Source organism: Nicotiana tomentosiformis, chromosome 3 (assembly GCF_000390325.3).
Source record: "Nicotiana tomentosiformis chromosome 3, ASM39032v3, whole genome shotgun sequence".
Taxonomy (NCBI): Eukaryota; Viridiplantae; Streptophyta; class Magnoliopsida; order Solanales; family Solanaceae; genus Nicotiana; species Nicotiana tomentosiformis.
This window is the reverse complement of record NC_090814.1, coordinates 61,896,191-61,921,573: the sequence shown is the minus strand read 5'-3', so window position 1 is coordinate 61,921,573 and position 25,383 is coordinate 61,896,191. Positions and strand designations below refer to the sequence as shown.

The following is a 25,383-nucleotide window of genomic DNA, read 5'->3' as shown; positions in this document are numbered from 1 at the left end:
AAGACTGTTGCAGTAAAGGTCTAGTGGAGGGGCCAACCAGTTGAGAAAGCGACTAGGGAGGCCAGGGAGGACATGAGGAGCAGATATCCAAACCTATTCAGCACTCCAAGTATGATTCTAGACCCATTCGAGGAAGAACGTTTGATTAAGAGGTGGAGAATGTAACGACCTGGCGTCATTCCCCTGATTAAGACTCCTTGTATGTGCTTTTATTGTTTAATGACTTGCGGGGATGGTTAGTTCGAGTTTGGAAGGGTTCGAGTTGAAATCAGAACACTTAGTTCCTTAATAATGGCTTAAAATGGTTAAGTTTGACTTGAATCAACATTTTGCATAAACGACCTAAGAATCGGGATTTGAAGGTTCTAATAGGTTTTCATGATGATTTTGGACATGGGCGTGTGTTCGGATGACCCGGGAGCGTTTCGACGCTTAATGTTTAAAGTTGGCGCATTGAAGGTTTTTAAGTTCTTTAAGTTTGGTTTGGAGTAGGTTTTGGTATTATCGAGGTCCCTTTGGGATTCCAAGCCTGGAAATAGTTATGTATGGTTATTTAAGACTTGCACGCAAAATTTGGTGTCATTCCGAGTAGTCTAAGTATGATTCGGCGCGTTCGAAGTAAGTTGAAAAGCTTAAAGTTCATAACTTGATCCAATTTGGTTTTGGGGTGCAATTCTTAGTTTGGAAGTTGTTTTACGTGTTTCGGGAGTTCTAGCAGGTCCGTATTATGATTATAGACTTGTTGGTGCATTTGGACGGGGTCCCAGAGGGCTCAGGTGCGTTTAGGACCGCTCGGAGCTAAGTCAAAATTCTGCTAGTGTGCTGTTCTGGTTTCCTTCTTCGTGATTGCGAAGGAACCCACGTGATCGCGAAGGAGGAATTTGGGGACTGGGTGGTTCTGTGCTTCGTGTTCTTGATGTCTTGGCCTCATTCGCTAAGGCTTGGGTTCAGTGGCCTTCACTTTCACGGGAGATGTATCGCGTTCGCATAGAGTCGAGGGCCTGGGCCTGGGCAACCCAGTTTCCTTACACGTTCGTGAGTTGGGTACACGTTCACGAATAGTAGGCAGCCCAGTGTATCATGTTTGCGCGTGTCCTCTCGCGATCCCTTAGAGTTATTTTCCTGTGTTCATCAGTTTAGCCTTCGCGATCGCGGTGAAGGCACAGACCTGGGCAGAAAACATTTTTAAAGACGGGACTTAGACCTATTTTTCCCATTTCTCACTTGTGTGGTCCGAATTTGGAGCTTCTTGGAGAGGGGTTTTCATAAAGCATTATAGGGTGAGTAATTCCTACCTAATATAAGTTAAATACATAGATTTTGAGTTGATTCTTAACATTTAAATTGTAGAAATTTTGGGTTTAGTTGAAAAACCTAGGTTTTGGTAAAAATGGAATTTGACCACGTAAGTGGTTATGGAATTGAGTGAAAATTATATATTTGAGTTCGTGAGGCTATGGGTAATAATTATCTTCGAAAAGTTTGGAATCCGGGCACAAGGGCCCGGGGAGAATTTTAAGAATCTTTCAATTTGGGCTGGGAAATTACTCTAATAGCTAAATTATGAGCTTTTAAGCATATATTGATTAATTCTTATAATATTTGGCTAGTTTCGGATTTTTCGGCACTGACTTGAGGCTTTAGAGTGAATTTATTGACCGGAAGTGAGCTTTGGAGCGAGGTAAGTCTCTTGTCTAACCTTGTAAGAGGGAACTCATCCCCTTAGGTGTATTTTGTTGTGTATTTCTTGTGTGGGGAGCTACGTACACACAAGATGACGAGAGTCCATGCATAGATTTATTCCATGATATGTCCGGGGTAGACTTAGATCCACACCATGCTTTTAATTGTACTGTTGTGATTATCTTGTGTATTAACTGTCTTGAATAGAGCTGAGGCTAGGGATTTAAAATTGTGATTATCGATGTAGCCTTCTTCTTTTGGAAAATTTGAGGAATAATTAATACTTATGAAAAATCCACGTCCTCTCACGTCGGAATTACTTCCGCGTGCGAGGTAAACATCTCTATTCTTATGGGATTGGGCCGTTCACCTCGGCAATATCATATTCTTATGGGATTGGGTCGTTCACCTAGGCAGTATCATATTCTTATAGGATCGGGCCATTCGCCTCGGCAGTATCATATTTTTATGGGATCGGGCTGTTCGCCTCGGCAGTACCATATTCTTATGGGATCAGGCCGTTTGTCTCGGCAGTATCATATTCTTATGGGATTGGGTCATTCGCCTTGGTAGTACTGAGTACCACTATTCTTATGGGATTGGGCCATTCGCCTCGACAACTTCATGCTTAATAACCAAAACAGGTCCCAGATTGAATAATTGAGCTAGGACCTTCACGGTCAGTTATGAGATGCTGGTGATGTATTACGGAAATCCTGATGTACTTATTGTAATTTCCTTTATTTGTCTAATTGATGCATGTTGTTTGCTCACCATGTCTACTTTATGCATATTTTTTTTATCATTGACCTCTAGTAAATGTCAAGTCGACCCCTCGTCACTACTTCTTCGAGGTTAGACTAGATACTTACTATGTACGTGTTGTTCTTCGTACTCATGCTATACTTCTGCACTAATGTGCAGGTACTGAGACAGGTCCCACCAGTGGTCACGCGGGCGTATAGCCGATCTGTTATGGAGACTTAGGGGTGAGCTGCTTGCCTTGCTACGATCTATAGCACCGGAGTCTCCTTCCATCTTATTTACCATTTCTGTCTATTACTTTCAGACAATAGTCTTAGTGGTTTTGTATATTCCCAAGATTGCTCATGTACTTGTGACACCGGGTTTTGGGGATTTGTAGCACTTTTGTACTGTTATACTTGTCACCTCTATCGCAGTAGACTATATATTTTCATGTTGAAACTTGTTTAAAAAGGTTTATCATCATTTCATGGAATTTGGTGTAGTTAAAATATGTTAAAAGGGGATAAATAAATGGTAGATTCACTTGTGTGCTTTGCCTAGCAGTAGTGTTAGGTGCAGTCTCGACCTAGTACGGAATTGGGTCGTGACAGGGACATTAACCGCCCTCATTTAACTCGTACCCACTTTTTTTTAAAAAAATTAACTAGTACCCAAAGTATAGACAACTTTAGGACTTTTTCTCCTCCCCCTCCTTCTCCTCCTTCTTCTTCTTTTCTATAAAAGTAAAGGTGACCGTGAATTTATATGGTATTTGTGAGCATGTTTTAAGGTAGTTTATGGTTTTTTACAGTGGTGAGTTGTTGTGGCACTTTATTATTTTTTTTACTATTGCTCAGGATTTTTTCTTCTTCTTCTTAATTGCAAAATGAGTTTGTTAGTTTTATTGTTGTTTTGACAAATTGATGATCACGATTTGTTCTTGATAATATTTGGAGGTTATGTTCGCTCGGTTGGCCTTCCTACGTTGACGAATGCCTCTTTTCTCTTCTTTGAAGTCTACGACAAACAAGTAATTTGAGCTCACTTGGAGCAGATTTAGGTATTAAATAGTGTTTTGGATTGTTGAAATTTGAAGAACAAGTTTCTGTTTATCGGCAATTTGCACTTCAGGCCTATTTGGCCTTAAGTGCATGAAAACATTGGTTGCACTTCAGATCTATTTGGCCTTAAGTACATCTGAAGTGCAATTTATTCACTTCAAACCTATTTGGACTTTAAGTGCATAAAAATATTGGTTTCACTTCAGACCTATTTGGTCTTAAGTGCATCTGAAGTATAATTTATTCACTTTAGACTTATTTGGCCTTAAATGCATGAAAACATTGGTTGCACTTAAGACCTATTTGGCCTTAAGTGCATCTGAAGTGCACCTTTTTTACTTCAGGCCTATTTGACCTTAAGTGCATGAAAACAATTGTTGCACTTCAAACCTATTTGACTTTAAGTGCATCTTAAGTGCATTTTTTTTGCACTTTAGACCTAATTGGCTTTAAGTGCATTGCACTTTAGACTAATCTTTTTTTCAATTTCAAACCCGATAAGTCTGAAGTTAATCCTAAAGTGGTAGTGTCACGACCCCAATTTTCCACCGGAGGATGTCATGACGGCCTATAGCCTCTAAGACTAGGTAAGCCTAACATGCATGGAGAAATAGCGAAAATAATGATAGAACCTTAAATTTAAATCATCTAGCTATCATAATAGAACTCAACAATACCACTGACAATAACTCCTAAAATCTGGTGAGACTGAGTCATAAGCTCTACACGAATATGCTGTAAAATTTCTAATACAACACTATCTAAATAAAGAGTAATCAGTAGAAAAACAAGAACATAGGGTGACTGCGAGGTCTGCGAACGCCGGGCAGGTGTACCTTGAAGTCTCCGAACTGAATGCTCTACTCACTGGTGCCTAGCCTGGGTCGAAGTACCTGGATCTGCATAAAAATATAAAAAAGAGTAGTATAAGTATGCCACAATGGTACAAACTAAGTATCAAGCCTAACCTCAGTAAAGTAGTGACGAGGCCAGGTCAAGACACCTATTAGGATAAAAAAGAAGAAGTTGAACAAGTATAGTACATTCTAATAATGGAAAAGAGAAAATTGAGGCAATAAAGCAATACAACAGGATAAGATACAATTGAATTTAAAGCAATAAAGGCAACAAGGAAGGAACACATAATAAGAACATCAAGAAAATAATACGTACAAATACAAGTGAGGTAAATGAGAGATAACAACAAGAATCACAACTGAGGTACCGTCTCGTAATCTCATTTCACAATCACAATCACAATCTTTCCTTACACCGTCGAGTGAGCCTTACCATTAGAGAGTTTGAAAATAATTTTTTTCCAATATAGCTACACGCACTTTATCCCACCTTATGTCGCTGCGTGGCTTCAAGTAATTCCCTTACTAGTAACACGCACAAAAATCCCACCTTATGCTGCCACATGCACATTAACCCATATCCTTACACCGCCGTATGCTCATCAATATCACAACATAATTACAACTCTTACCACAAGTGCCTATATGCCACAACTTACCAAAAGAATCAACAATATCAATATTTCCACAACAAATAGCCCATAGCTTAACCACAATGTATACAAGGATCTCAACAATAACAAAATAATGGTGAATAGCTCAACAAGAACGATATCTCAACAATTAACAACTTTGCCTCAAAGTGATAATGGATTTTACAACTTCAACACCATTAGCTAAACAAGAGATATTCCATGAATAAATAACTTCAAGTAAGTAATTCCACAATTTAAGAAGTAACGAGACAATAAGGAAGGCAATAATTTCAACGAAAGCATATAAGAGCAAAATAACAAGTAAGAGGTGGAACAAGTGTTAACAATGTTAAATAAGGCATAAGAGGGTAGATTAACAATGAAAGATATAACATGCTATGACAATTCAATTAAAGATGATGTTTGGCATATTTCGATATGTGTTGATGTTACTTTACCCATGTTTTAACCGCTTCTTGATGATATTTGATCTTTAAAATGCCCAACATGGTTTAATTATTGGTTTTATGACTAATTGAGTTGTGTGTGGTGAATTAGGGTGTTTGGAGTGCAAAAATATGAAGAAAAGGTGCTCTAGGTAGAGGAAGAGAGATTGGATGCGTCGCATCCAATCTAGAAAAAGATCAGATTTCGCGTACCCTTAGAAGTGAAGTCAGCCCATAGCATCCGCCATAGCATCCGCAACTGGGCAAAGCTGAGATAGAGGAACTAGGGGTGGATGCGTCGCATCCACCCTCGCATGCAAAGCTGAGAAATAGAGGACAAGGTGGATGCATCGCATCCACCTTCGCAGGCAAAACTGAAATGGAGGACGAGGTGGATGCGTCGCATCCACCTTAGCATCAATCCCTGAAGCCGATTTGGACTAGGAATAGGAGAGCTTTGGCCCACGACTTTTGTACGCAATATATAAGCTAAAAACGCCTCCTTTAGATTATCTAACATATTGGAGAAGAGGAAAAAGGCACAACAAAGTTCTAAAACCACAGAATTCGTCTTGAGTTCCTATTCTCTCTTTCTTTTATTGATTCTTATGCACTCTTGTGAATTTTTGATGATTGCCTGAATATGAGTGGCTAAGAACCCTATTGTTCTAGGGTCATGGGTATACATGAATGTTGATGTTTGAAGCTTAATTTGACGAAGTTGATTTTATCATATTGGGTTGTTTATTTAATTTTGTTTTTTAATTATTTTGCTGAGTAGCTAACAGAGAAATACTATCTACGAATCTAGAGTTGAACTCGAAAGTGGGAACTCTAGATTGCATATAGAATTAAATAGAGCAAGTTCTTAAACCCGGGCATCGGGTAAAGGATTCGCAATTGGGATAGACATATACCTAATTGCCTTGCTCGGTTGCAATACAGGAATTGTAAATGTGTTCTTGTTAAATTTAATTTCATAGACATATAGATATTAAGTTAGCTTGAATAGGCGAGTAAGGGCTTGACAGATTCTTATGAGTAATATCAACCCTGTGAACCAACATTCCAGATAAATCAATTAATTATTTTAAGCTAAGAATGCAACATGATTGTTGAATAACCCGTGACCCTGGAATATTATCTCTCATTGATTGTTATTTAAAATTATTTAAGTGTTGTGTTGATTTCTAGTATTTCGTTACTTGATAGTCTTTAGGTAGTAAATTAGACAATTATTTATTTTATAAGAAATCGCTTGAATCGATAAGCTATTTGAGTTTGAATTAGTCAAAAGTTAATCATAAGTCCTCGTGGGAACGATACTCTATTCACTACTCTATTACTTGACGACCACGTATACTTGCGTGAGTATGTTTGGTCCCAACAAGTTTTTGGCGCCGTTGCCGGGGACCTAGAAATTAGCTACTTGACTGAGTTAAGCTGTTATTACTTATTTGTTCAAGTTTTAATTTTCAGTTTGCCTTGTTTGTATTCACAGGCTCTCCTCTTGAATGCGGAGGAGTAGAAGTGCAAACAACCTACTTCCTTTTGATCCAGAAATTGAATGAACACTTCATAGAGTGAGAAAGGAAGTCGAAGCTAGAACGAGAATAAAAAGAGAGTTGGACATCGTAGTTCAACCACAGCCAATAGAGATGGTAGGTAATGAAGAGCATCCGGTGATTGAAGCCGCAAGGCCCAATCTTGCGAATATGACTCAGGCTATTGTGAAGCCTGATATCACTGGGCATTTTGAACTCAAACAGTACATGGTACAGCTGATTCAGTCCACAGAACAATATGTGGGTCTATCTCATGAGGACCCGTAGAGGCACATTCAGAACTTCTTGGAAATTACGGACACTTACAATTATCCGAACGTTTCCAAGGACTATGTCAGGCTGACGCTATTTCCCTTTTCACTGTTGGGGGAAGCTAAGGAATGGTTTCAAAAGGAGCTCGCAAACTCAATCCACACTTGGGATGATTTAGCAAGGAAATTTCTAATCAAGTTTTTCCCTACTAAGAAGACAAAATCGCTGAGAAGCCAAATTCTTGGATTCCAACAACGGGATGGCGAGACACTTCGTCAAGCTTGGGAAAGATACAAGAAGCTACTCAGAGACTGCCCGCATCATTGTCAGACTGATGAGGTATTGGGTCACATTTTTGTTGATGGGTTAGATGAAGCATCAAAGATGAATCTTGACTCAGCTTGTGGGGGTAGTTGCATGGCGAGGCCGTGTAGTGAAATACAACTCTTGCTAAATAACTTCACTGCCAATGACCATAATTGGCAAGGAGATGGGGATGCAAGAAGAGCAATTAAACAGAAGTCAGCCGGGTTGATTGAGCTTGATGACTTCTCAGCCATGAGAGCAGATATTGCAAAGCTGGCAAATCAGATGAACCGAATGACAACACAACAAATGCAACATGTACAACAGATGTCTATTTGTTGCAAAATATGTGGTGACAGTCATATGAGTGACATGTGCCCCACGAATCCTGAATCTATATACTATGTGGGGCAACAAAACAGAGGCTCTATGAATCAGCATGCACAATATGGGAACACTTACAATCCAAATTGGAGGAATCATCCTAACTTCTCATGGGGCGGAAATCAACAGAATCAGAATCAGTATAGGCCTCAAGGAAATTTTAATCAGCCTCAGAAGCCACCCTAACAAATAGAAGAGAGTACGAATAACTTGCTGAAAAAGTTGTTGCTAGACAATCAACAGCTCAGGACCGATTTCAGAAATCTTGAGAGGCAAATGGGGCAGTTAGCAGCAAATCAAAATACTAGACCTACAGTCTCTCTTCACAGTGATACAGAGAAGAACCCTCAAGTTAATGCAGTTACACTTAGAAACAGGAGGGAACTAGAGGAAGTGCCAAATAAGAGAAAGGAAAAACCTATACCTGAAGGGGAGCTGACACCTAAGGCAATACACGAGTCAAAGGAAAATGATGCAAGTTCAGAGCGAATGGAGGCTACAAGGCCACCACCACCTTTCCTCCAGAGATTGCAGAAAAAGAATGACGATCGCATGTTCAATAAATTTCTCTCTATGTTGAGTCAGGTTCAATTAAATATTCCATTGGTGGATGTACTTCGTGAAATTCCAAAGTATGCTAAGTACATTAAAGATATAGTGGCTCACAAGAGGAAATTGACTGAGTTCGAGATGGTTGCGCTTACTGAGGAGTGCACATCAAGGGTCCAAAACAAGCTTCCCCAAAAGCTTAAGGATCCTGGCAGCTTCACCATTCCAGTGCGAATCGGTAATATTGATGTGGGTCGTGCTCTTTGTGATTTGGGTGCAAGCATAAATCTGATGCCTTTGTCCTTGTTTAAGCAATTGGGTCTGGGATCTTCGAGACCAACCACGGTGATGTTGCAATTAGCTTATAGGTCCATAGCCTACCCCGAAGGAGTGATTGAAGATGTGCTGCTGCAAATTGGGAAATTTATCTTCCCAGCTGACTTCATTATTCTAGATTTCGAGGCTGATGAACAAGTTCCAATCATATTGGGATGACCTCTCTTGGCTACTGGTGATGCAATAATTAAAGTGAGGGAAGGGAAAATGATTATGAGGGTGGACAATGAGGAAGCAGTCTTCAATGTCTATAAAGCAATCCAACTTCCCCGCCACTATGAGGAGCTCTCTATGATATCTGTTGTGGAGGTGGATGTGCAACTTCTTGACACGAGTGTATATCTAGAGGACTCTCTAGAAAAAGCAATCATGTTGTTTGATAGCTTGATGATTGATGATGAGGTTGAAAAAATGATGCATATCCTAGATGCATCATGTGCTTACATGCAAGGAATACACCCGTTTGAGCCCCTGAATAGGCCAAGTGGCCCCCCTCCAAAGCCGTCAATTGAAGAAGCTCTAAAATTGGAGCTTAAACCCCTACCCCTTCACCTTCAATATGCTTATTTGGGTAGTTCTGACACTTTACCTGTTATTGTTTCTTCTCACTTGTCTAAATTGCAGGAAGAAAAGCTATTAAGGGTGCTACGTGAGCACAAGCGAGCAATTGGGTGGACAATGTCTGACATTAAAGGCATTAGCCCAGCTTTCTGCATGCACAAAATCCTCATGGAGGACGGACACAAGCCAAGTGTAGAGCATCAACGCCGACTAAATCCAATCATGAAAGAAGTGGTAAGAAAAGAAGTGATTAAGTGGCTTGATGCAGGTATAGTATTTCCAATCTCTGATAATAAATGGGTAAGCCCCGTTCAATGTGTGCCAAAGAAAGGGGGGATGACTGTAGTAGTTAATGAAAATAATGACTTAATTCCTACAAGAACTGTCACAGGATGGAGAATTTGCATAGATTATAGAAAATTGAACAATGCCACCCGGAAAGACCACTTTCCCCTTCCCTTTATTGACCAAATGCTTGATAGGTTAGCTGGCCAGGAATACTACTGTTTCCTGGATGGTTATTCGGGGTATAATCAGATTGCTATAGCCCCAGAGGACCAAGAGAAAACTACATTTACATGTCCTTATGGCACGTATGCGTTCAAGAGAATGCCCTTCGGTCTTTGTAATGCACCTGCGACTTTTCAAAGGTGTATGATGGCTATTTTTATTGACATGGTTGAAAGATTTGTAGAAGTATTCATGGACGATTTTTCTGTGTTTGGATGTTCTTTTGATAATTGCTTGATGAACCTTGATAAAGTGCTTGCTAGGTGTGAAGAGACGAACTTGGTGTTAAACTGGGAAAAGTGCCATTTCATGGTACGTGAAGGTATAGTTTTGGGGCACAAGGTGTCAAAAGATGGTCTACAGGTGGATAAAGCAAAGGTGGAGACGATTGAGAAATTGCCCCCACCGACATCCGTCAAAGGCATTCGCAGTTTCTTGGGTCATGAAGGTTTTTATCGTCGTTTCATTAAAGATTTTTCGAAAATTTCTTCTCCTTTGTGCAGGCTTCTAGAGAAAGATGTCACCTTCAAGTTGGATAATGCATGTCTGAAAGCATTTGAGGAGCTGAAAGGGAAGATTGGTGACTGCACCAATTATCATTGGCCCAGATTGGGCACAACCATTTGAGTTGATGTGCGATGCAAGTGACATAGCAATCGGAGCGGTTTTGGGGCAAAGGAGGGATAAAATCTTTCACTCCATTTATTATGCGAGCAAAACTATGAATCCAGCTCAGATGAATTATACAGTTACTGAAAAGGAGTTACTTGCAGTGGTGTGGGCGTTTGACAAGTTCAGATCCTATCTAGTGGGAACCAAAGTCATCGTCTATACAGATCATTCAGCTATCAGATACTTGTTTGAAAAGAAAGACGCCAAGCCAAGGCTGATTCGTTGGGTCCTCCTCTTGCAAGAATTTGACTTAGAGATCCGAGATCGAAAAGGGACAGAAAATCAAGTGGCTGATCATTTGTCCAGATTAGAAAGTCGGAACCATGTAGCTGAAGGAGGGTCAATCAAAGAAACATTTCCTTATGAGCAATTATTAGCAGTCACCTCAGGTGAAGCCCCATGGTATGCAGATTATGTGAATTTTATTGCAAGTGGGGTGACACCACTAGAATTGACACCTGACAATAGAAGAAGATTCTTACATGATGTAAGGCGCTACATGTGGGATGAGCCATTCTTATATAGGCAGTGCGCAGATCAGTTGGTGAGAAGGTGTGTTCCTGAGGAAGAGATGAACGCTATATTGCATGACTGCCATGCTTCGCCATATGGAGGTCATCACGGCGGGATAGAACCGCCCAAAAAGTGCTACAATCAGGTTTCTATTGGCCAAAGTTGTTTAACGATGCACATGCCTTTGTTAAAAATTGTGATAGATGCCAAAGAACCGGAACTATCACGAGGAAACACGAGATGCCCTTGCAAAATATTCTGGCAGTAGAGCTTTTTGATGTTTGGGGGATTGATTTCATGGGACCATTCCCATATTCTAATGGGCACAGGTACATCTTGGTGGCGGTCGACTATGTTTCTAAGTGGGTGGAGGCCATTGCTCTTCCTACTAACGACGCAAAGGTAGTGGTAAGCTTTGTAAAGAAGCACATCTTCACACGTTTTGGGACTCCAAGAGTGTTGATAAGCGACGGGGGAACTCACTTTTGTAACAAATTGCTGAACAATATTCTTGCAAAATATGGAGTTAAGCACAAGGTTTCCACTGCCTATCATCCCCAAACGAGTGGTCAAGTAGAAGTTTCCAACAGAGAGGTAAAGCAGATTTTGGAAAAAACAGTAAGCGGGAATAGAAAGGACTGGGCCGGGAAGCTAGATGACGCATTATGGGCGTATCGCACTGCATACAAGACCCCCATAGGTACTTCTCCGTACAGGTTGGTTTATGGGAAGGCATGCCATTTGCCCGTCGAGCTTGAACACAAAGCATATTGGGCGATTAAAAAGCTAAATATGGAGATGGACTTGGCCGGTGAGAAGAGATTGCTACAACTCAACGAGCTTGATGAGTTTCGATTGCATGCGTATGAAAATGCCAAATTGTATAAAGAAAAGACCAAAAGGTGGCATGATAAGCACATCCAACATCGTGAGTTTGAGCCAGGTCAAGAAGTTCTCTTGTTTAATTCAAGGCTAAAGCTTTTTTCAGGAAAGCTTAAATCTCGATGGTCGGGTCCGTTTGAAGTGATTAGTGTGAAACCTCATGGTGCGGTAGAATTGTGTGATACAGGTTCCAATGCGATATTTTTGGTAAATGGCCAGAGAGTAAAACACTATTTGGGTGGTGACATTGCACGTCACAAGACCTCGATGGATTTAGTGGAGGCATGAAGAACGTGTTGTGTCATGCCGCGACATTAAATCAGGCGCTTCTTGGGAGGCCACCTAAGTTAGTTAGTTCATTATTTTGTAGGAATTAAATCTTGTATGTATTTAAAAAAATAATAATAATTCAGAGAAGTCACTTAGGACGCGTCGCGTCCAAAAAAGGGGATCCAGATAAGGGAAAGCAGAGGGGATGCGTCGCATCCCCCTCAGCATGAAAAAAAATTGACGGACCAATTGCTCAAGGCAGTGAAGTCTGTCTATCGCGTCCGCGTCACGTCCAACCAATTTTTGGAGAAAGCAGAGGGGATGCGTCGCGTCCAAGCTCGCACGCACAGGTAAGTGCTATATTTTAACACATCTTAGGCCAAAAACAAAATTCAAACATAAAAACAAACACGACACCCTAACATAAAAAGCCCGTCTTCCTCGTTCTTTCTTTAATCCCAATTGCGACGCATCCAAACACGACAGGTACGCATCATCTTCTTCGTTCTTTCTTTTTCTTCTCTCCTAATTCTCCTCTCTTCCCTCTCTCAATGGTAGCAACAAGTTAGGTTTTGCCAATTTCAAATATCATACATGTGATTAAGAGAGGGACTGAAAAAGTCTGAGGTTTAGGGCTGTCGTTCTTGTTAGTTGTAATGGTTGCGAGATGATAAACTATAATTCCCTTCATCTTGTTAATTTTGGGGAGGGTATTCGCATCACCCAACTGATAGAATGAACTAGGCGCAACTGTTGCATATCACATGTTCGATGAATTGACTGTGAGGTAAATTTGGGCGCCGGTGAAGTCTGAGTAACCGAGCAACATTGGTATATGCTTGTGTATAAGTGTGAGGTTGTTTGTGTTGATTGTGTACAACAATGTTTTGAGCCTATGATATATTGTCTAAATGAATTGAACATCCGGCACATGCTAGACATCTTGAACTATAAAGTGTTACTCGATTTACATTGTGTAAGCGCTATGCGTAACGATATGTCGTGAGAATAAGTGTGGGGTCGAGTGAGGTGCTATGTGCAATTGAACATGGTTAGTGAGCATCGCTCGGATAAACCTCATGTTGGGCATAATGATATCTATATAGCCATGAGCTATGGTTTCATGAAGTATTGAATGGCATGACTCTGCGAATAATTGGAAGTGCAAGCTGTTGCAACTGTTTTAGAGCTGAACTTCATTGTTTTATACACTAATTGTTGATTTCTTTGCATTGCAGGTAATTAGGTTCGTAAAATGGCAGCAACGAGTAAACCGTCCAAGCAACAAGACAAAGATAATAACAAGCAACCGCCCAAAAAGCCTACCGGAAAGACAGCAGGTGCCCCAAATCCACAGAAAAAAAGGAAGCGGATGAAGAAGGAAAAGGAACTGCAGCCTAGGCAGTTAAGTGATGATTCAGAGCAAGAAGAAGAGGAACCATTAGTCAGGAGGACAGTAAAGAAGGGTATTACAAAAACATCATTAAATCCACCAAGCAAAGGGATAGAGATAAGAGAGCCTGTGACATACCAGAGAAAAGCCTCCAAAAAGAGTGATCCGACTAATAAGGGAAAGGAGAAGATTATTGCAGAATCTGAATCCGAATCCGATTCGGATAATGACCTTCTACATGCCGACATGAGTAATGAAGATGAGGGTGAACCCATAGACCGAGTTGCTTGGGAGAAGAACTTTGTTAATGAGAAGGCATTCCGAGCCTATAATAAGATACTGGGTTCAAAGAAGTACATTCCAGAAAAGCCGATCAACATCGGACCACTTAAGAAAAAGTACCCAGAGTTTCTGAAATCAATTCGCGAGGTGCAACAATGGGGACCCATCTTGAAGGGTCACTGTAAAGCCAACCTCACTATTGTTAGAGAGCTTTACGCCAATTGGCATCACGCCAGGGGCAACATTGTGAGAGTAAGAGGGGTAGATATTAATGTGTCAGCTGAAGCTCTGAATAATTTCTTAGGGGTTCCACACACACTAACAGATAGGTTTGACTCCATATGCAAAACACTAGATTATGCACACATTAAGTCTGTCCTATGCCCTACCAGGAAGGATGCAGATTGGAAGCATGGGAGTATGGAGTGCCATTCTATAGCCAAGGAATTCATGAGTGCGTTAGCACGTGTGGCTCTAAATTTCATATGCAACCGCCTGATGCCATGCCAACACAAAACTGATGTCCCTCGTCACCGCGCACTAGTATTGTATGCTTTATTGGAGGGGATACTGCTCAACTTAGGAGCCATCATGCATGATCAAATGCAGTGCACCAGGATGAATTACAAATGGAGGCTGTTCTTTGCAAATACCCTATCGGCTTTCTTGACAGAGATGGGAGTACTATGGGACAAGGAGAATGACGACATTGAGGCTAAAGCTCCAGGACCATACGATGTCACTCATGTTCTAGAGCCGAACAAGGGAAGGTCTTCTAAGCTCACCATTCAACAATTATTTGAGCAGATGCAAGCAGATATGCAAGAGAACAGGGCTGAGCTGATAGCGACTCGTGTCGAGTTGAGTGCCACCAGGGATGAGTTGAGACAGACTCGTGCGGATCTAAGCCGAGTCCAGACTGAGCAGGCAACGATGATGAGGGAGATATCATTACTCCTCAGAGCTCTGGTTCAACGTGCAGATATAGATATCTCACAGCTGATTGCATCGTCCACTGCCGGACCATCCACTCCTGTTCCCCCTATAGTCCCTGAGGCTCCACACACCAGGCCTACTGAGGTCGATGTACCACCTGCTATAGAATCAGCTCCAGTTGGTGATGATAGGACAATGACAGCTCTCCCTATACGTGAGGATGATGTTGCAAGGCCGGAGGGGGTCTTGATGAATGCCATGGATGCCGATGCTCTTCCACAGACTGCGGATGAGCCTTCCACCTTGACTTGAGGGAGTTTCTTCTCACCCTACTTTACCTTATTTTTGTGCATTGGGGACAACGCACAGTTCTAAGTGTGGGGTGGAGGGTATTCATATTTTTTTATGGATGAATGTACTAAACTGTTACAATTTGATTGTTGGGGGCTGTAAGGATTAATGGCATGTAATAGTAGTAAATTCATCTATATGGAGTAACTCTCAGTTGATTCTTGAAATTAGTTTAGTATTAGGAGATTGACATAGTAGCCTTTGGTAATTAGTAAAATTTTTGTGTAAGTAGTAATAATCCCCTGTGATTTTTCTTTGTGCATCGGTTCTTTTCCATGGGATGTATTTTGAACCGGGTAGTAAAAAAAAAAAATTCTCTTTCTTTCCTTTGAGAATAGATTAGAGTTTAGAAAATAAATAGAGGAAGAAATATGAGATTCATAGGGGCTCTTGACTTGTTTGATATTAGCATGTTCAGGCTTTGGCATGTGTAGTGCCTTTCCTATGTTTTAAAATTGATCATGAAGCCTTTATAAATTGGATAGCATGTTTTGTGGCACCTATTTCTCGTTTTCTTGACTTGTGTTCACTTTGCGCTTAATGCTCAATATCTCGTGGCTCCGTGAATACTTGCATTGTTTGAGAGTCGGAATGGGGCCGTCCTTAGTGAGTCATGTGCCATGTGTGGTGAGATTTTTGTGTTGCCCATGTATTGTACTTGTGTCTAGAACTTGCCCGGAATGTGAGTTGAAGCGAAATTTAATTTTAGGTGATGCTCGGTTTGAAAAATAATTTTAGGCTTTCTTTATTCTTTTTGAGCTTATTACTTATCACAAATAAAATCTATCCCTAGTAACCCTTTTGAGCTTGTAGACCTTTTTATTTGGTCTCCAAATTACAAGCCTATACCCTTTTTATTCTTAATTGACATTGTTTTGATCATTTTACCTCTTAAAGCACTTTAATTGTTAGATGAGCGCTAAAAGAAGCAAGAAGGGACTAAGTGTAGGGTGACTTTTGAGTGGAACCAATGAATGAAAGAAGGGTGCACTTATTTTGTATACACCACTAGCGGAAATTGAAAAAAAAAAAGAAGAGAAAAATCTGAAAAAAAAAAAAAGAAAGAAAAATATAGATGAATAAATTGTTGTCTTGTTCTTGCTAGTAGGTATGAATTAAAGTAGTGCTTAAAGAAAGAGGAAATATTGTTTGGGTGATATTATTTGTGAAATTGAAGTGGTGTTAAAGAATTTGCGCTTAAGTTATTTGATGATGTGTTAAAGTGCTTAGGAGGTTGAGTCACTATTCCTAAAATATATCCTACCTTTCCCTTATCCCACATTACAACCATGAAAAAGTCCTAAGTGATTTTAGATCGAGCGAGCTTACATTAGTAGAGATTTATATTAAGGGCAAGCCTATGGTACCAATTGCATGCATGTGACTTCTCTGTGAGAGTGAGAGATTTTCTTTGATATATGTGAGTCATTAAAATATTTGATCATGAGATTCGAATGTGTGGATTGAACTCGCTCTCTTGTTCTTGTTGTGAGGGCACATGGTTTCCCGAGGGATAGGTAACGTTATTAGACTTCTCTATGATGTTGGTTGTTCAAGCCATGAGTGCATTATGATATTGAGTCGGTTTTTGAGGTTAGGATTGTTGTGAGCATGTTGTCTTTATTCGAATATGTTTAAATAAGGGCATAAGTAAAGGGAAGTGTGTGTGATGCATAGTCTAGAGCCTAATTGTTGCAAACAACCATGGTCGTAGGTGCAGTGTGCTTTGAATGATAAGAGCTTAATTTTGTTTCGTCTACTATAGGATGGTTTGTTCGAGGACGAACAAAGGTTTAAGTGTGGGGTAGTGATGTTTGGCATATTTCGATATGTGTTGATGTTACTTTACCCATATTTTAACCACTTCTTGATGTTATTTGATCTTTAAAATGCCCAACATGATTTAATTATTGGTTTTATGACTAATTGAGTTGTGTGTGGTGAATTAGGGTGTTTGGAGTGCAAAAATATGAAGAAAAGGTGCTCTACGTAGAGGAAGAGAGATTGGATGCGTCGCATCCATTCTAGAAAAAGATCAGATTTCGCACACCCTTAGCAGTGAAGTCAGCCCATAGCATCCGCCATAGCATCCGCACTTGGGCAAAGCTGAGATGGAGGAACTAGGGGTGGATGCGTCGCATCCACCCTCGCATGCAAAGCTGAGAAATAGAGGACAAGGTGGATGCATCGCATCCACCTTCGCAGGCAAAACTGAAATGGAGGACGAGGTGGATGCGTCGCATCTACCTTAGCATCAATCCCTGAAGCCGATTTGGACTAGGAATAGGAGAGCTTTGGCCCACGACTTTTGTACGCAATATATAAGCCAAAAACGCCTCCTTTAGGTTATCTAACATATTGGAGAAGAGGAAAAAGGCACAACAAAGTTCTAAAACCACAGAATTCGTCTTGAGTTCCTATTCTCTCTTTCTTTTATTGATTCTTATGCACTCTTGTGAATTTTTGATGATTGCCTGAATATGAGTGGCTAAGAACCCTATTGTTCTAGGGTCATGGGTATACATGAATGTTGATGTTTGAAGCTTAATTTGACGAAGTTGATTTTATCATATTGGGTTGTTTATTTAATTCTGTTTTTTAATTATTTTGCTGGGTAGCTAACAGTGAAATACTATCTACGAATCTAGAGTTGAACTCGAAAGTGGGAACTCTAGATTGCATATAGAATTAAATAGAGCAAGTTCTTAAACCCGGGCATCGGGTAAAGGATTCGCAATTGGGATTGACATATACCTAATTGCCTTGCTCGGTTGCAATACAGGAATTGTAAATGCGTTCTTGTTAAATTTAATTTCATAGACATATAGGTATTAAGTTAGCTTGAATGGGCGAGTAAGGGCTCGACAGATTCTTATGAGTAATATCAACCCTGTGAACCAACATTCCAGATAAATCAATTAATTATTTTAAGCTAAGAATGCAACATGATTGTTGAATAACCCGTGTCCCTGGAATATTATCTCTCATTGATTGTTATTTAAAACTATTTAAGTGTTGTGTTGATTTCTAGTATTTCGTTACTTGATAGTCTTTAGGTAGTAAATTAGACAATTATTTATTTTATAAGAAATCACTTGAATCGATAAGCTATTTGAGTTTTAATTAGTCAAAAGTTAATCATAAGTCCTCGTGGGAACGATACTCTATTCACTACTCTATTACTTGACGACCACGTATACTTGCATGAGTGTGTTTGGTCCCAACAAAAGACATGAAAAAAGTCTAAATAGCCTAAACCGGTCAAATATCATATATAGCCCGTGTACCCACTCGTCACCTTGCATACACGGCTTTCACATATCACAAATAATACAAATAACTCCAATCCTAAGGGGTAGTTCCCCCACATAAAGTTAGGCAAGATACTTACCTCAAACAAGCTAACTCAATCCACTAGTAAGCCTTTTCCGTTAATATCCAACTCTAGACGGCTCGAATCTAACTAAAATAACTTAATACCATAAATACAAACCATACTCAATCCCGGGACCGCATCTCAAAACCCGATCAAACTTATAAAATCCGAACACCCATTTAATAACGAGTCCAACAATATTAAAATTATTCAATTCTGACCTCAAAATCGACCTTCAAATCCTCAAATTATAGCTTAGAAAGTTATCACAAAAATTTTCAATTTTTTCAACTCAAAACACTAATTAAATGATAAAAATAATGATGGATTCATATATAATAATCAAATCCGAGTCTAAAACACTTACGCCGATCAACTCCTTGAAAATCCCTTCCAAAATCACCAAAAATCGAGCTCTATAACTCAAAAGATGAAAATTAACTCTAACCCTCGATTCAGCCCCTTTTCTGCCCAGCTATTCCGCATCTGCGGACCAATAGCCACTTCTGCGACTCCTCACCTGCAGAAAATCCATCACAGGTGCGATTTTCATTAAGCCAGGAAAATCGCTTATGCGGCCCGTTGTGCGTATCTGCGCTTGCGCTTCTGCGGAACACAACCGCTTATGCGAACACAACCGGTTCTGTGGAGAAACGACCACACCTGCGGTCACAGCTCGCCCAACCCCCAAATCTCGCTTTTGGGCTCTCGTGGCGCTTCTGCGGTGCCGCACCTGCGGCCCAAAGTGCGCAGGTGCGATTGCACCAGAACCTCACCTAGACAGAAGTTATTCTAAGTCCAAAATAATTCCGGATTCAATCTGAATCACACACAGCACACCAGGACCCCGTGTAAACATACCATCAAGTCCCAAATCACATAACGGATCTGCTCGAAGTCTAAAATCACATCAAACAACATCAAATCTATGAATCGTAACCCAATTCAAACCTATTGAATCCATGAACATTCAATTTCCAAAACTAACGATAAAACATACCAAACCAACTCTGAATGACCTCGAATTTTGCATCCAAGTCATAAATGACACAACAGACCTATTCCAACTTTCGGAATCGGAATCTGATCTCGATATCAATAAAAAAGGGCCAAATATACCCCTGTACTATAAAAAAGGTTTAAATATACCCTTCATTATACTTTGGGTCCAAATATATACCCCTGTTGTTATTCTATTAGTTTAAATATACCTTTTTTCGTTAAGTTGTCCAAAATCGACATTCAATCCTATGTGACACTGACATTTGATGAGGTGGATGCCACATAGCTTGCCACCTCAGCGCCCCTAACCCATTTTAACTCTAACTTTTATTTTTTTCCGCCACTAAAATTTCCTTCCCCTCAACCACTATTGCCACCATTACCGCTACCATAAAAAAATAATGTATTTCAAATTTTAGTCTTTTATATATGGATTAGGGGCACTAAGGTGGCATGCCACGTGGCATCCACCTCATCAAATATCAATGTCACGTATGATTGGATGTCCACCTTGGACAAACTTAATGAAAAAAAGGTATATTTGAACCAATAGTATTACGACAGGGGTATATTTGGATCCAAAGTATAACAAAGTGTATATTTACACCTTTTCTTATAGTACATGGGTATATTTGGCCCTTTATCGCGATATCAATAAAGTCAACTCTCGGTCAAACCTCTTAACCTTCCAAACCTTCAACTTCACAAATATTGGTGGAGTAATTTTTATTGATGGGCAATGTTAAACGATTCCATCAACTAACCGTGCAAAATATATTTACAATCAGATTAATACAAATTAACTGAATTTACTGTTTACAAATTAAGAATATATACATCTTTTGTATGTATGCATGCGGTCAACTCACCATTCAAAGTTATCAAAATTAGCATCTGGCTAATGCAACACTTTTGAAGAGATACTTACAATTTGCATCTATTATTATTTCCTTTGAATCATAAAATTTCATTGTACAATTGGTCGTACAACATATATTTTCCCATTCAGTTTTCGTCCAATTTGGCAGTTCCACTAAACTCATAGGCCAAATGAAAATCCCCAGAAACAGATGAAAAAGAGAATAAGAAGCCCAACTTAAGGAAGGACAGCTACAAGATTTTTCCTTTTGCTCTTCTGATTTTAAAAAAACAAACAAACTGAAAATGCGCAAAAATTAATATTGTGGGTAAAGGTTAAAAAACAAAAAGAGGAAAATTTGTAGTAAGAGCTGCACAATGAAGAAGGTCCAAGTGTCAAGAACGTGAAATAATACGCGAATAGAGGAATTCATTCCAAGTGTCAGGCAATCCAGGGAGGCACCAATGGATACAATCAGCATAGGTCGCAGGATCAGCTTGTTGCTCAGGTGTTAGCATTTTGCCTTGACGAATTGTGTAAACTGATGTGTGACCATCTTTTCTGTACTCTGATAATGCTGTAATGTTTTGAAAATAAACTGGGATTTTCATTGATTCAGTCACATTTGCTGCTATCACAAACAGTCTCTTATCTGTTCCAACATCTAGTGGCATTGATGTGTTCAATATTGGTGTTGTCTCTTTAGCACATTTTATTCCATCAGGATTTTCCCAATCTAAACTCCTGTTTCACCCATTTGCACTCAAGAATTAGTATATTTATGTTTGTCAGCCAAGATTTAAAAGCAAAAGGGTAAGGGGAATTACTTTATATGAAGTGGAGACATGCTCATGAAGAAAACTTGGGTGCGATTTTGATTTATATTGTTATCGACCCATTGGGACCATGTTGCCAAAACTCTCCGATAAGCTATTGGTCTATCTATCTCGTCGTATTCTGTCGCCCCTTCATCGAATGATCCTCGCCTGTAAATATTTCTCACATCGTTAGTGCATGAATTAAACTCGATTGAATATTGTAGAGGAATAAAATGAAGGTGTTTACTTACAGGATTTTCATGCTGAAAGTGTTCATCCACCAAATGTAAGTGTTGAAGATGAGATAATCCACATTCTTCCAGTTGTTGCCATGCTTTTCAATAGATTCAGGCATGATTATTCTGTTCAAGATGCTATGCATATTTGGATCATCTGAGTTCGACTCCACCAGAAATGGGGCCCAGTAAAACTCCACTGTGGCATTATAATCCTGCATATATTCATATTATAAAACAGAAAAGTTTAATACACAAAGTCAATTTTCCAGGTTAGTGACAATAATCCAACCACTACAAGAGTTTTTCAACAGAAACAAACTAATTTCACCTATATTAGGTGAACAGAAAAGGCTTTAAATAGACGATGAATCTCTGTCATTACGTAGTGGCGACCTGTCTAACTAATCAAGATTATTTATTAAGCAACAGTACATCATTAAATTGAGACACAGTCAAAACTACAGTAGATCATGCTTAGTAGGATTAATTAATAAAGTACTCTGCATTAAGTCTTTAATTAATACTCTCTCCGGTCAGTCTTTTTTTTTTTTTGGTCCAAAATAAGTAATTTTTTGAGATTTTAAGAATGAATTAATTATTTTTTTCTATATTGTCGTTGGAGTAAATAGTATTAGAGTATGTGTTAGGAGTGTTTATGTGAAGAAAAAGTAAATGTTAATATAGTCAAATTCATTGTTAATTAATGGCTAAAGGTGAATTTCTTAATCTGTGTAAAACCAACCAAAAAATCACTTATTATGGAGCGGAGGGAATAAAGTACTAGCATTGAAGTTACATGAAAGTCTTTAATTGATAAAGTAGCATTAAAGTCTTATCAAACTAATAAAAGCAAAAACATAATTATTATGCTTGAGGAAAGTAATTATGAGATATCCATCTTTTGAAAAAATTAATAGAATTGATAGATTTACCTCAATTCTGAAAATAGATAAAGAGCCAGTCTTGTTTAAGCTTTTTCGGCCAGAAGGAACTGCGGATTGAACCAAACAAACCATAGATTCCCATTGATTTCTATTCAAAGAGTCTCCCACAAACATGAGTCTCTTGTTCCTTAGTTTCTCAAGCAGCAATCTTGGTTTAAACCTGAAATTTTAATAATTAACATAAATGGTATTTAAAAAATTGAAGAAAAGAATAGTAATTCAAGAAATTTCTTCTTACTTGGGTAAAGAACAGTCTCTGGGTTGCCACCTCCAATTCTGATACATAGAATCTTGTCTTCCATTTCTCAAACAAGTAACTTGAGCAGTGAGGAATTCACATTCATGTTCTTTGTAAATTGGGTGTGTTACATTATCATATACCCAATTCCCTACAAAAAGATCACAATCCTCAGGTGGCAATTCAATGTTCTCCTCTTCTTCTTCTTCTTCAACTGGCATTTCAATCTTCTGCTCTTCTTGCTCTGTTTCCGTTTCCTCTTCTTCACTAGACTTCAAATTCACAACTTCCTGTTCAGTACTAACGGCCTCTGTTTCTGTTTCAACTACAGTTCTTGAATTCATAACCACAGTTGAAACACTGCTTTCTTGAATCCCTTTTTCTTGTTCAGTGATTTCTTGAGCTTTGGGTGTTGAAAATGGGAATTCTGCAATGGACTTAACGTCTTCATTGTACATGAAACAACCAAAGAGGAATATGGAGAAAACGACTACGAATATTGAGAGATTATTATTCTTACGGCCACTGTGCTGTTTCATGTTGAATAATTCAGGGGAAATGAGTGGCGTTTTTCGGCCGCGGAGTGAATGCATGAGAAAGAGTAAATGAAACACTGATGGGAAATGCAACTGCTCACAATAGGAAATATAGAGAAGGGAAAGAGTAATAACATCTCGAACTTCTTTTCTTTTTTTAATTAATACTTTTTTTTGTTTTTCTGTTAGGAAATATTTGATTTGGTAAAATGGGGTTTTCTGAAAGATATTGATTGTGGCTAAAGGGTTGTTGTCATTCTCAGATTTAGGTGTATTTGTTTGAAACTGCTGTGCTACTCCTGCTCCAGCAAACGAACAACTACCTTTGTTAGATGTGCGAGAGAGATTGGGAGAAGAGGAGTGATCTCAAAGCGTTATATTGATCTGTTAATTTAATCTTTCTGACTCTTGTTTTCCATATTCTTTTATAAGGACCCCACATTAAAAAAACAATTAAATGTATTTCGACCACAAAAGTAAGATTTCTATAGATAAGTTTTCTGTTATTGCAAATACTATACACTTTCAATGCACATACATTAAACTCGAAAAAAAACAAAATTAAATTCTTCTTTTGCCAATTTGGATGAAAACTCCTACTACTATCATTTTGAGTAGTCTTGTTGATATTTGGGGGATGGGAAAAAATTTTGATATTGGGGAATTTCCATGTAATTTGGATTAATGGCCACATTGAAATTTTGGGATATACAAAATCAAAGATTATCATTTTCTTGTTATTTTCTTTATGTGTTGCTTAATATCCAGCGAGCTGTTGCACATAACAGAAAAAACAGACAAATAATCAGAAATTAGTAGAAACAAAAAGAACAAAATAGTGGGGTCGACATTTAAGCTGTTGTACTTTTAGCTTCTTTTATAATTTATGACGCTGTTGAACCACGAGTCCAATAAATACTCTAATAAATACAGATTACATATTCTTAGTATATCACCAAATAATATGTTTGTTACAATTTAGGGATCTCTGCTAATTAATGATCCACACTTTATTTTTAGATGAGCGACTTTGAAACCGTGCGATCATAAATAAAACTTAGAGATACTGTTCTTCTTTCGCGAATAAATAAACTGAATTTGACTACAAACTACAGTTGCATGCATGTATAAAATTAATTTATTCCTGGTTCTCTAAATAATTTTTATGTAATTAATATATAGATGATTAAATGAGCTTTCACTGTCATCAAACAACCCAAGATTTAGAAGTAGTTGATGTATCATTAAGGTTCTTAATCAATTAGTAGTTGAGGGTCAAAGTATATGAGGAATAATCGTTAGCTTTATGTTTGAGAAAAGTAAAAGCTACGGAAGCTTTTCTTTCGTATACACCAATAATTTTCAGAGGTCTATCACTTCTGTAGTTTGCTTCTCATTTCACTACTAGAGCATTTGTCTGACGGATGACCCATTGTATCCCTTTCTTTCCAAGTTAAGTCAAGTTCCAAATTTTGCAAATATTTTATTTGGCATGTTTTAACGTTTGGAAAAGCTAATAATGGGAAAGTGGAGGAAGAAGAGAAAGGTTTTTTTTTGAAAGTATTGAAAAAATAAATAGGATAGTCGTATAGGGTAAAATTAGTTCATATTAAATACTCGTATAATAGAGCGACACGTGGAACCGGAAACAGATGAAAAGCGAGACATGTGGAAATCAAGACCTCGTCTAAAGATCAACATGATTTTCGGGGGGAACGAGGTTAATGGTGTAACCTTTTCGGCAGCGAAAAAAACAAAGGTATCAGTGACCCATAGCAAGAGACTCTGGTAGTCGCCGAGGACGATATCACCTTCATGGAGGAAGACGCAGATGGACTCCTACTACCGCACAACGATGTCTTGGTAATTTTTCTTAATAGTCTAGATTTTACAATTAAACGTATTTTGGTGGACCCAGGGAGTTCAGCCAATATTATCCAATGAAGATTGTTGGAACAAGCCAAGCTGACCGGAAGCATCATTCCGGCCACAAAGCTCCTCGCCGGGTTCAATTTAGCAACTGTGACTACCCGGGGGGAAGTCCTTTTGCCCACGAATGCCGAAGGGGTAATGAAGACGACCCTTTTTAAAGTAGTAGACGGTGATATGGCCTACAATATTATTCTTAGAAGACTATGGCTGCACGAGATGAAGGTTGTGCCGTCAACATATTATCAACT

At 39.0% G+C, this 25,383-nt stretch overlaps 1 protein-coding gene across 1 annotated transcript; it reads right to left on the bottom strand.

Moving 5' to 3' along the window:
* Positions 1-20,490: 20,490 nt before the first annotated feature.
* On the bottom strand, positions 20,491-23,346 carry LOC104104964 (xylan O-acetyltransferase 1-like). The gene is made up of 5 exons (XM_009613183.4): positions 22,668-23,346; positions 22,418-22,589; positions 21,498-21,697; positions 21,256-21,414; positions 20,491-21,172 (listed from the first exon to the last, which is right to left on the bottom strand). The coding sequence occupies exons 1-5, from the start codon at positions 23,258-23,260 to the stop codon at positions 20,824-20,826; spliced, it is 1,473 nt and encodes a 490-aa protein (XP_009611478.1). The 5' UTR covers positions 23,261-23,346; the 3' UTR covers positions 20,491-20,823.
* Between the last annotated feature and the right edge of the window lie 2,037 nt (positions 23,347-25,383).